This window comes from Halyomorpha halys, unplaced genomic scaffold (assembly GCF_000696795.3).
Source record: "Halyomorpha halys isolate HHAL.00 unplaced genomic scaffold, Hhal_1.1 Scaffold961.1, whole genome shotgun sequence".
Lineage (NCBI taxonomy): Eukaryota > Metazoa > Arthropoda > Insecta > Hemiptera > Pentatomidae > Halyomorpha > Halyomorpha halys.
In genome coordinates, this window is record NW_027105140.1 from 118,664 (window position 1) to 131,771 (window position 13,108).

The following is a 13,108-nucleotide window of genomic DNA, read 5'->3' on the forward strand; positions in this document are numbered from 1 at the left end:
GTAAAACCCAGAAAATGAGGTGCGGTTCCAGGGGACTATCTAATATTTATCTTATTTATTTATCATCCAACTTGGTTTGAATCATCTTTATCAAAGAATAGTCTAATATCAGCTTTATATAGTTTTAAAATTTAAAGTAATATTAGTAAATAACTCCTTAATTTACTGTTTAACTATGACAAGACTATTGTGAATATGTAATATTGTTTCAGTTCTATGTAAGCAATTAAGCAACAACATAAAATTTTAGCAGATATGAGAAGTAAAGAAGGAATAAATAAACTCAGGAGCTAAATAAAATAAATAAGTTATAATAAATATAGTTTATTTTTTGTATACATTTAAAAAATAAATCTAACATTATCAATGTTTTTCCTGACAGAAACAGGACCAATAATTGTTTTAAATGGAAACACACTTAGTTTTTACAATAAAATAATAAATCACAGCCTGACTTTTTAAGAAATATCACAAAACACAAGCAAATTTGTTCAAGTATCAGAGTCTGAAATAGTTTTCAGCATATGTTGCTTTAGCATTTTTTTTTTGTCACCTTTCTTCTTTTTCTTTACCAACAAAGGTTTATTCATTACACCTGAAAAAATATTAATATGTCAGATTTAATAATGAAACTATAAATAATTTAATAAACATTATTTGCATAACTGAAATTCAAGAGACCCCAAATAAATGAACTAGTGATTTAAGTCATCTTCACTTTTTTTTTTCCAAAGCTGGGATTCCATTTCAGATTTAATAGATCATTTATTGACCATGTAAAATTAATAAAAGGAGGATGATCCGGAAGCAGTTAAAATAACTAAAATAGTAAATAAACAATTTATTATGAGCTAACATTTCACCCTACTTGGCAGGGCTTTAAAAATGAAGGAAAGGAAAATTGATTCTTTTGTTTTCAATTATTTTAAAAGCCTTGTCAAAAGGGATTGGCTCATAATAAATATTTTAATTTAATTTTTGAACGCAATCGGACCATTTTCCTTTTATTGATCCCAGCTTTACTGATTAGGGAAACTTAAAATATTTTACATAAAACACCATAAGTAGCAAAGCCCTAAATTGATACAAAATATAAACATTATGCATATGAGTTATAATATCTTAAGATTGTTTTTTCAAGTTTAAAAATGGTAACCTGAAGTTTATTTGTATGTATATATATATATATTTATACATAGTAATTATAAATAAACAAGTAAGAAATACATTTATGCATCCCTTATTATACGCACACAATTTAATTTTAAAAAAAAAAACGCACAATTAAAACTGGTATTAGATCAATCTTGATTGTTTTTATTCTAACAATTTTTCATAATTTCTTCTAACAATGTTTTGTCAACAATAAAAGTACAACTAAAATATAAAATTAATATTAAAATCTAAATTAAAGAAGAAATCAATTTTTTTTTTTACTTATAAAAACATAATTAAAAATAAAGCATTATAAATGGAGGTAGCACTTGTAATATTACCAAGGAAGCTTACCTTTATTAGGTCTAACTTCAAGTTTAGAAGTCATAGGCACTGCTCTCTTTGGATGGAACATTGCTGGTATACGGTGAAAATGTAAAAATGTTGGGGTCAAAACATACCGATCTATTTCACACCATTCAGGTCTCGGAGATGCTATTTCTTCAGGATTAACCATTTGGTAACTGAGTGACAAGTTGAATGTATGTTTGCTGAAAATTTTATAAAGAAATCATTGTTGAAAAAATTATAACTATTATAAATTTTAATTCATCTAAATTTGGTTTTTACATTCAATCTACTAATTCTTAAGTAATAATTGTTCCAAAAGAGAAAAACAAAAAGATGAGGGCTAGTACACAGTTCAGTCCCTTTTAATAAAATAAGATATTGATACTTAACAAGAGAAAATATTTTCTTTTAAGAATTTGCTCTGAGTGAAAAATTCTATTAGATTAGGCAAATTATTTTCAGGGATTGATGGAAACATGAAACTATTTTAAATCATTCAGTACAGAAAAGCAGATTCTCATGTAAGAAAATAAAACATTGTCTTCAGTAAGTATTACCATTTGGAGAGGTCTCTATCTCCACTATCTTTTTCTTTTTAAATTTCTTTTTTTTTATATTTTAATGGAATTGGAATTTTTCCATACAGCCAGTTATAAATTTATTTATATTCTTATTATTCTAACCACGGTTGAGGATCAAGTATTTTCATTTTATGGGACTGCCGCTTAATGAAAAAGTCAACGCCCAAGGCCAGATTCAAACCCCGCAGATCTCAGAATGATAGATTTGCGCCTAACCCCTGACCTACGGTCAGCCCCAAACAAATCTTAATGAAGAATAATAAAATTAGTAAATTGGTGGACCCAGAGAATAAATTTCAATCATCCCAGTTTAGATCTAGGAGGTTGGCAGCCTACAGGATAAACAAATCTTCCTATAATAGTATAGTACATAGAGAGGTTAAACCCAATAAACAAACAAAATTACATTCTTTAAAATAGAATAACTTCTAATAAGAAAAAAAAAATTAAATACCTAGTATCTGATTTATAAAGTTGAGCAAAATTTTCATTTTCTGGTGAATGTGATAAAAGGTAATTTCCAGGTTCAAATTCCAAAAGTTTTCCCAACAACGCATGAAAACAAGTCAAATGAGAATGTGGATTAAATTTATACAAACGTTTTATTTCATTTGTAAGATCTTGAAGAGTTTTCTGCTCAAACATTACAACATCACCTGTTAAAGGGTTTATTCGAGCTAAAAAAAAAATATTAATAATAAACATTATTATCAAATATAAAGTAAAATACTTTACTAAAGAAAATCAATAATAATTAGATAATATAAAAAATCAGTACCTAGGAACAAAAAAGAACAATGTTCAAAACTTTGGAGTTTGAGTACTAAAGAAATCTGAGAATATACATTAATTGTTAAAAGAGCCAATGGCCCCTTCAACAATTAAAGTATGTCCTACTTTGATTTCTTTTGTGCAGTTACTCAAATGTCAAACATTTGTACATCAGTCCATTTTGTTCCAAGTTATAGAAATAATACTCTTGTTGGAACATTGGTTAGAATCAATTAGATCAGTCATGCATTATGGGACCTGAAACCAATGTTACAAAAATTTTTGTCTGTTAGCTTTTGTTTCTAACCTTAAGATGAAAAAATGGTTAAAATTATCTTGACAAAACTTTATACTGACATATTATTTTATACATGTCATATTAATCACTATGTGCCTGCCATCAGTCATCTTTAAACAGAATGGTGGAGGATCATAAACCTGATTGTATTTATAATGTTAGATATTTAGCCAGAACTTCTCATAGTAATTATTTAAAACCATAAAAACGTTTTTAAGAACATTAAAATGTAATCCGATATCAAGATAAATGGTACTTATTTCTGTTGTCAGTTACTTAATTATGTCCTTTCTAGTATTAATTTTATGAATAGGTTTACGTTTTTATGGAATTGCGGGTAGTTATCTTTTCTCGAGCATTAAAGACTTATAATTTTAAAAACTGTATCTTGTATCTACCAATGTAGCGTTTTGGTGGACTAAATGGACAGTAGTTTCTTTCTTAGTTATAAGAATGTTAATCAAAGTTTAATTATAATTTTGTTAAGTACCTCTTAGCAGCCTGTAACCTGGTCTAATAAAGATATTTCCCCAGTCCTGCATTCCTTCATTTAATGTAACCACTTCAGCTCCATATTCAGTTTGGTATTCTAATTTTGAAGAAACTTTCAATAAATCATTTTTTTTCTTCTGAAAAATGAGGAAATACAACTAATTTTGTAAAAAGGTGTATAATAGAAAAGTAATAACATATTTCTTTTGAAAATTGTATATAAAATGCCTTCTCAACTTTACTTTAAATTTTAGAACATAGACAATTATCACTTACTTTAAACAAGACTGAAATTATGTTAATACTTATAATTTAAAAATATATATATAACTTTATCACCAAAATACATACTCTTATTAAAAATCAAAGACATTCAGAAAGATCCTCCAGTTAGAAGAAATAATGTAATTGAAAATTTTGTAATAAAAAGTTTAAGATAATAATTATCAGAATTTTTTTCTATTTAAATAAATTTTAAAAATTAAGTAGATAAAAAAAATTAATGAAAAACTATACACAAAACAAAATATTTGGGATGTCCACTCTCATGACTTTTCTTACCACTTTGCCCGCACAAAGACCAATACAATGATGCCTTGCAGTATCTTCAGTAATATTGGTCCGATAAAGATTTTATTTTGTCTTATTTTACAATTTAATTACCTTTCAATGAGCTGCTGGAATGTTCCAGAAGATATATACATTTAGAATTAACCAAAAAATTAATGGACCAAAATTAAATACTTTTTGCATGAGAAACTGAGGGAAATACTTTTACAAGCTTCAACAGCCTTATCTTTGCTAATACTGGTGCTATGTAAAATACACTGTATATGTGTATATGTAAAATGTAAAGGTGCGGTCATCAAAAATACACAAATAAATGAAACTTATTCATTTGTGCCAACAGTTCAACCTGAATTTCAGGTCTTCATCAGTAATAAATTGATACTAATAGATAAGAATGTCATATGAATCCTATATGAAAAGTTAGAAGGCTTTAAGTAGAAGACTTTAGTGAAGTTTCATTAAAAAATTTTTTTAGAGCTATGTCAGCATTGCAATCTACATAAAAACATATTTTTTGCCTGTTGGTTGGAAGCAATTGCACACAGGTTGTCCAATTTAGTACACAGAGATCGGGAGGGAAAATCCAAGAAAACAAAATAACAAACTTGGTCCAGCCATTCCAGAAATAATCAAGGAGCAATCAGACAGGCTATTGAACAAAAATTTATGGACTCAGGAGCTCTAAAACTGATAGATCCTTGAAAACTACACATCAAAAATTTGACCCAATTACAATACCCTCTTTACTTAGAGGGTAAGAAAAGTTTTAAAAAATACATCGGATACACATTACATAAACAAATTTTATGAAAAAAAAACACATTAAAAATCAAAGTATATTAGTGAAAACTAAGAGATTGTGGATTTATTAATATGGTATCACAACTTACTCCTTTTCCACCAGATTTTGATCTAATTAAAATATTTAATCCTTTCAAGTTAGATTTTAAAAGCACATTGGAATTTTCACTGTTCAAAGACCACAGATTATAATATATTTTTTCTTTTAGCCGCTGATTTGCCTGCTGCCTTTTAGGTTGAGCCAAAGGAGAAACCTATAAAATAAAATAAACTTCAGTAAAATAATGTTCAATATATAACAATTAATAAGGAGATAGATAGTAATTTGTTCATAACTAAAAAAAATATAATTATCTATAAAAGGCGTTATTTGGAGTCCTCACTGAATAAAACCTTTTTTTAAAAGTAAAAAATATGTCAAAAAAAGTACTTAATTTAAAATTGTATATTTCACTGATTTTTTTGGGGGGGGAGAGGGGGTGAAGATCAACTTTTGTCATTTCTCTGACATGTCCCTAACTCAAACCAAATTATAAAATATGTTGAAGCTACAACTGTTTAAGTATTATGATATCATTGTATATTAAATGGGAGAGAAGGATATTACAAAATAAAACTTGACTTTTTGCATAACAGTAAACTTTACATTTCTAACTATATGTAAAGTTTACAAAAGTTCTAACTTTGTATCTATAATTCTGGCAAACATCTGTTAAATATGAAGAAGAAATTTAACTGACAGAGGGATATTTTATACATACTGTTTCTTGTAATACCATGTGGATAGTTTTAATCACTAAGTTATTTGTACTGGATATTCAGGAGCACCCTTCTGTCACAATTGATTTAATTCTTAAACTTTTGACATTTGTTAAAGTAATACAAATAGCTCTTAATAAATTCAAAATTGAGAGTAGTACTGTATTTATAAAATTAAAAACCATAGCCATATAAAATATAATTCCTTTGGCAAGTATTGGAAATATTATTTACCACAATAATGATGCCAGAAGAATTATCATTTTAAAGCACTCAAAATTTTGGTAATAGTAAATTATTATGGCTAATTTTTATTATCACGTTACGGCTAATTGATAAATCATATTATTTGCTATACACTGAGAATACTGGGTTGGAAAGGAAGTAAGTTTGAAAAATAATAATATGTATTGTATCATATAAACAGAATTATTGTTTATAGTATTCCTTTGGTCAAACATTGTTTCATTGCTAATGAAGTTAACTAATTTAAAAAAAATCTTAGAGTAGAAAGTTACATTGTCAATGTTCTACATAAAGTTGTATGTTTTTGGAGAATTATCAATACATATACTACTGAAAAGGTAAAATTCAATTAGACTTAAATTTTAATAATATTTTAAATTCATATTTAATAATTTAATGTAATGGTAGAATTTATTATTCTTTATATATATATATACTTATTCCAAATTTAGTAATAAGCAAAACAAAACATAATAACTCATCTATAAATACAAATAAAACTACTACCACATTTTCTCTGGTTCCCCTTCCTTGTTCTGGCATATCTATATCAATTATTAGTTCTGAATCAGAGCAGGGTGATGGAGGTGATGTTTCAGGGTTACTCATTACAGCACTAGGCTCATCTATTACAGCACTAGATTTATCTACTACAGCACTAGACCCATCTATTACAGCAATAGGTTTATCATCTATAGCAGCATTAGGTTTATCTATTTCAGCACTAGGTTTATCTACTACATCATTATCTTCTTCAATTCCAAAGGTTTCTAGTTCAGAAATATCATAATCTATGTCATCAAAGGGTTCAGTGTATTCTCTTTCATTTCTGGAAATAAATTTTTATTATTTTTTTTCAGAAGATATTTATAAAGGATTAAAACTAAGGTATTTATGATTCATAAACAAAGAATAGAGAAAGAAAACAAAATATCCTATAAGTAAACGAACATATCTGAACAATCATATTTTATATTGGTTCAGTATCCATTGCAGAAGGTCAACCTTTCTCTACAATTTTATTGTGCCTGCTAGTCTTTTGTCTTTTAAAGATAGTATTCTATTTACATAAAAATTCTTTTCACTAGTCAATATTCCAGATCGTAGGAGTGAGATGAAACTTTGACAAATAATAATTAATGACATGATTAAAAAAGTTGTATATGTTTACAAATAATGGATACCTACACTAAATGAATAGGACCAACAGTAACAACACAATGAAAAAAGGAACTCGAATTCAACAGGTATCAAACAAAGATAGTCGCTATTATAGTATCCCCGTTTCTTTTTTCTGTTTTGTTGTAAGAAAAGGCAAGAAATACTCACATCACTGCATCAATATCACATCATTGTATGAAATAGAGTTGTCATAATATTTCAAAGGAACCAAAATTAGAAGATACAGTAAAAGCTCGTTTATCTGATTAATTTCAACTTAAAGTAGGGTGGTAAGTGAAAGTTGTGTTATATCGCATCACACCAGATTTTTTAATTCATGTTTGGACGCCATTAGACAATAACTTTATGTTTTTTTAATAGCTTCTTAGCTTGAGTCCAAGCTGACATTATGGATATAGAATTATAAGAACTGAGGCAGCCAGCAGATTCATTAATTTTCACATTAAAAGTTTAATAAATAAAAATCCAGCTTTATTCCCATTATGGTACATTCTTTCAAATATTGGTTATTGATCTCAAAATATCAAAGATTAATTCATATCTCATTTTTTGAGATATTTAAGAAAAATTTGCAGAAACTAGATTGGAGAACTCAGGAGTATGCTTGTGAGACTCCAATAAATCAAAGCTAAGCGTCATGAGGTCTCATGGTCAAGAATTTGTGGGCAGTATTGGATGAAAAGTAATTGAAAATACATGTCTGATCTTGAAGTAGATCCCAGGACATGAGGGGATTAAAGGAAACAAGATGGCAGATACCCAAGCAAGGAAGAGATCAGAAATGATGCTTATTGGTCCAGAGCCATATTGAAACATATCTGGAAGTGCAATCAGGAAGGTGGTTGACTCCTGGGAACATTAAGAGAAGGAAACATACTGGACATTGAAACCAGGCATGAAGCAATCCAAGCTCTTTATTGAAATATCAGAGGAAAAGACAAAATTTTACCTTAACCTAATTAGAAATGAACTGAGGATGATAACAGGACTCCTCACGGGCCACTGCCCCTAAAATATCATCTTAAGAAGATGAGGCTGGTGGAGGATTCCTGTCGTCTATGTATGGAAGATGAAGAAAAGGCACAGCACATTCTGTGTGAATGTGAAGCCCTTGTCTTCCGAATACTGCAGTATTTGGGACAGGACAGAATGGAACCTGAAGACATTTCTAGAACAAACCCAAAAGAATTATTGAACTTCGTAAGAAGCACAGAATTCATATGGGATATCTAGTGGAAAGAAGGGTAACTCACAAAAGATCCAATTGCGCCGAAGTGAGGAAGGGATTCCCAACTCTCAGTGTAATAATAATAATCATTGCAAACACAAGTTTGATTAGTAATTTCATCTGATTACCACTGCAATTGTAATAATGGTTCGAAATTATAATTACTAGTTGAATAAAAGTAATCGCAATTACTAATTTCTGCCAAATCTAATTGTAATAACTTTTTCTCCAACCAAGTTATGGGGTCAGTTAATAATGTCTAATCAGCTGAGAGAAAATTGAACAGAAGTAAATGCTGCTGAAAACTATTCATGAATGGTAGATGAATTTAAAATTTATGCAATAAGCTAGTGTGGATACAAATGCAATGTACCGCACCGCAGCAAGGAGCCTACTAACTTTCTTATGAAACCTGAACTAGTGTGTTGGTATACAGATAGTAAATGCATGGTTAATAAGGTAATTGCACTAGGGCTACTGCTACTTACTAGTAACAGTGCAAAATTCTTAGAAATTTCAATTTTCTATTTCATGGAAATAGAAATAAAGTGTATTATTTGAGGTTATGAAACCCATAAAATACAAAATAACCTTTAAATTAGTAACATTAAATTGTTGGAAGTTCAGTTTCATTTCTTAACAACATTTTCAAGGAACTGGGTCAAAATGACAATGAAGTTTCACTCAACTAAGTTTATCATTTCCATATCTTTTTTTTTCTCTAACCCACCGATATTATTTACAAATACTTTTTATTTTAACCATCTAGCTTAGGCCGACAAAGACATATAAATACACAAAGTTTTTTTTATACAATAATTTAAAACTTATTAAAAAGTTTAGGTGGTTAACTTGCTTCTGTAAGTACCACCAAGCTATTCCATCCAGATTAAAAAAGGATGAGAGTTATTGTGTGGATCTAAGACAATATCGTGATCCTTATACATAAAAAGCAAACCAAAGTGAATGTGGCAACTATATGCCTCTTTTCAGTCATGAATGGGATAAATAAAAGAATTTTAGAGCAGTGATTGTTAGGAAGTAGGTAGACTTAAAGGAAGGAGTATAATGGAGGGGGTAAGCAGGCAGAAAAATCAAAACCAAAAAGGCAGGACTTATGATGGACCAGGGTTGTGACAGAGGAGTAAGGGAAGAGTACAAGCCATTCACTGGCTGCCTTCTGTTTCAGTTTAGATCACCATGACGGACATTCCTATTAATTGAAACACCATGGATGTGGCTTTTTTGGTTTCACTTTTGCTTTGAAGGAGAGCAGGGTTATGCTATCCACCTGTAAATAGAGAAGCCTAACTTAGGCTATATACTGTCAGTATTACCTCTAGTACTACTTCATGGATCAGAAAACTTGGCAACCTTTAACAAATATGTTAAGAGGATCGCAGCATCTGAAATGAGATTCCTCAGAAGAATAGTTGATAAGACCAAGACTGCAGTGCAAAAATAGAGATAATGAATTAGGTGGACTGGGACTGCAACTCTATCCTTTATGCCATATTATATGAGTTAGAAGAAGAAGGCTCTAATAAAAAATAACATCTCAGGCCTGATTCAGACTAGTGATTATTATGACTTACATGAGGGGAGTCTAGTCACCCAAAAATAATAAACACGTGTCTGAGGATTCATATTAATGCACCCTAGGAGCTGAGAAAAAAAAATTTATATGAATCTAGAAATTTTGTTTGTTATCATATGCTGCCTTTGCTTTCCATGTATTTAATGGTTATTATATACCGAGCTGTAATCAGTTGACCATAGATTAATATGAAGAGAAGATGGTCGGAGGTGCGGTCAGCAAATAAACACAAGAGAAACATGTTTCTCTGAGTGATGGTTGTTATTTCTTTTTAGCCCTGAAATTCTGGTCGAAATATTGGCCCAAATAAACAAGTTTTTGTTTATTTGCTGACCGCAAAACTGACCATCTTCTCATCATGTTATTATATACCAATTGATTATTTTTTTTAATTAGAAAAAAAATTTGGATTGTATTAAATGAGTCTAAGTGTACAAAAACCTAAAGTCCCTTCTAGTAAGTAAACAAAAAAAAATTTTTTCGGAAAAAATCAAGTCAGATTCGTCCTCAGTGTCTTATGAAACCCTTAAATAAGAATTTTTACACAAATCAAAAATTATAAATTTTCGGCCATGATTTTTAAATGATAATTTTTTCTGCCGATGTCTCATGTTTATAAAATAAATTCATAACTCCTCACAAAGTTATAAAAATCCAACATTATTACAACTGTAGGAAAGTTGAATTTATGCTCTTTCTGGATTCCTCAAAAACACTTAAATATGAATTTTCATGAAAAATAAAAAATATTTTACCTAGCCGGTACAAACGAAATATATTTGGCAGAAACCTCCAGATGTGGGTTGACTATGAAACAATTCAGCCTAACTGATGTTTTGTGGCTAGTCAAAATATTTTTTGCTCTTCATGAAATTTCATATTTAAGGATTTTTAAGGAATATAAAAACGATTCAGAATAGCTTTTTGGGAAAAATATTTCTTTTTACCTACTTTATTGTATATTTTTGTTATTTAGTGAGTATTTTAACTCATTTAATTCAATTGAAAATATTTTTTTGTCATTCTTTATCCAAAAACAAATTGAATGGTATATTATGACCCCCATATACCAATATAACAGTATAGTATTAAAATAATTTAGTCCGACTGAACTAGCAAAGCGGGATAAAATATTTTTTTATGGAAAAATAAAGTTGATAATTGCTTTCTACACCTAAAAAAACACTTGGACACAAATGTAAATAGAAATAAAAAAATAAAGTTGTTATACTCAAAATATATATGCCTAAGGCCTTCAATTTTGTTTTAGATATCTCAATATAACACAGTAATCTCAAGACAATACCACCAATCTAAACAAAACTTAGGAGAGGCTTAGGACCACCTAAACTACAGGAAAATAGTTCAAATTGTACCTTCATAAACCAATTAAAACCAATGATATAAAACAAAATGTTCAATAAATTGGATGATATATAATAACCATTAAACATATATAAAACAAAGGCGGCATATGGTAACATAAATAATTTCTAAAATTATATAAAACATTATTTTTACTCGGGCCCCATGGAGCAATTATCAAGAACCCTCAAACACATGTCCAATAGTTTTTGACCTAGTATCATCAAAAAAAGTTTCATTGGCCACCCCTTGTTAAGAGTACTAAGTTTCCCAACAAAAATTAATTGATAAAGAAAGAAATTAAATAAACTTACTTAGGTAATCCACTACAATGTGTTAGTAATTTTTTTATTTGTTTTTTGGAAAACCACTTAATCCGTTCAACAGCATTTAATGATTTTTTAGGCAATGCTTTATCTATATATATTACCTTCTTTTTTTCATGACCTAAAAAACAATATATAAATATTTAAGTACATGTGTATATATAACAGATAAAGTAAAAAAAAAAACAATAAATATAAGGTTAAATTATTGAATTTGTTCCACAGTAAATTTTATTAGTTGACTCATAAAATTATTAGTCTGCTTAAGAATCAGTATTAAATAAGTCATATAAATAATTCCTCAATGGTGAGACACTTCTGTAAAATAATTATTCTTTACTTTATAAGGTATTTTAAGGTAGGTCAACTCCTTCCCATCGCTGACAGTGGAGTTTTGAAAACTTGACTCTGAATGTAATCAAGAGTCTAAATCTTATAATTACAAATATTTAATTGTATATACAAAAATTTAAGTAACAATAATAAAATTTCAGTAATTCTTCAGCTGTTTAAATATTGAATAAATTAAATATTTACCAATTGAATTTTCTTTTATTACGACTGGTAAGTTCCATGATTTTCCAACATTTTTGGGATAATTATCAAGCAAATGTAAAAATGCGCTGGTAGATAGAACAACCTGAGCACCAGTAGAAAATGCCATGTTTTCAGCTATTTTATCCTTACTAACTGAAACAAATACAAAATAATTCACCACAAGTCATTAAAATAGAATTAATTTAAAGCAAATATTTCTCGAATTCAGAGATCAATCATCTAGTGTAATTATTTTAAACATAATAAATATAAATTATGTTATTAATTATTTCAAAGGATCCTACCTACAATAAAGAAAAAGGCCCTCTATAAACTTATCTCATAAAACACAAATGTTTTGAATAATTGACAACATACAAGGAATGATAGTAAATCTCTGAGGTACATATTTGTTAATTAAGCATCAAAATACCTTCTGGATGATATCCCATATTGTGTAAAGTCTTGTGAACTGATTTATAACTGTTACAAACAGGACTTGGTTCTCCATTTTCATTGTGAAATTTTTCAATAGGGTTACTATATATATTTAGCTTATTCATTTTCAAATTTGGTATATTATAACGTGGTATGAGTCCCTAAAATAACATTAGAAAAACAATTAAAGTTAAGTAAATCAATCTATTTGATTGGTATTAAAGAACATGTTTTAAATATACACACATATATATATATTGTAATATGCTCTTTTTTAGTAAATAGTATATTTTGATGTATAAAGGAGTTAAATATGTTTTATTTTATGTATCATTTTAATATTCATTGCTTTGTTTATCCAAAAAGCAAACTAACCAAGTTTCATTGTTTATAATAACAAGATGGCGGTAT

At 28.6% G+C, this 13,108-nt stretch overlaps 2 protein-coding genes across 14 annotated transcripts in view; one reads left to right on the forward strand and one right to left on the reverse strand.

Annotated features, from left to right (window-relative positions):
• DNApol-eta (DNA polymerase eta) overlaps positions 1-13,108 on the forward strand; it is a 113,450-nt gene that overhangs the window by 70,733 nt on the left and 29,609 nt on the right. The window lies entirely within an intron of this gene.
• LOC106687405 (uncharacterized) overlaps positions 333-13,108 on the reverse strand; it is a 24,046-nt gene continuing 11,270 nt past the window's right edge. Inside the window, exons 6-14 of one of the 3 annotated variants that reach the window (XM_014431267.3) lie at positions 12,693-12,858; positions 12,260-12,412; positions 11,711-11,843; positions 6,529-6,853; positions 5,109-5,273; positions 3,647-3,785; positions 2,542-2,764; positions 1,510-1,706; positions 333-595 (exon numbers count right to left, since the gene is read on the reverse strand). In XM_014431267.3, coding sequence (XP_014286753.1) covers positions 492-595; positions 1,510-1,706; positions 2,542-2,764; positions 3,647-3,785; positions 5,109-5,273; positions 6,529-6,853; positions 11,711-11,843; positions 12,260-12,412; positions 12,693-12,858 — 1,605 coding nt within the window. In that variant the 3' untranslated portion in view covers positions 333-491. The remainder of the gene's footprint in view (positions 596-1,509; positions 1,707-2,541; positions 2,765-3,646; positions 3,786-5,108; positions 5,274-6,528; positions 6,854-11,710; positions 11,844-12,259; positions 12,413-12,692; positions 12,859-13,108) is intronic. The other 2 variants (XM_024362194.2, XM_014431268.3) reach the window with 2 other exon arrangements.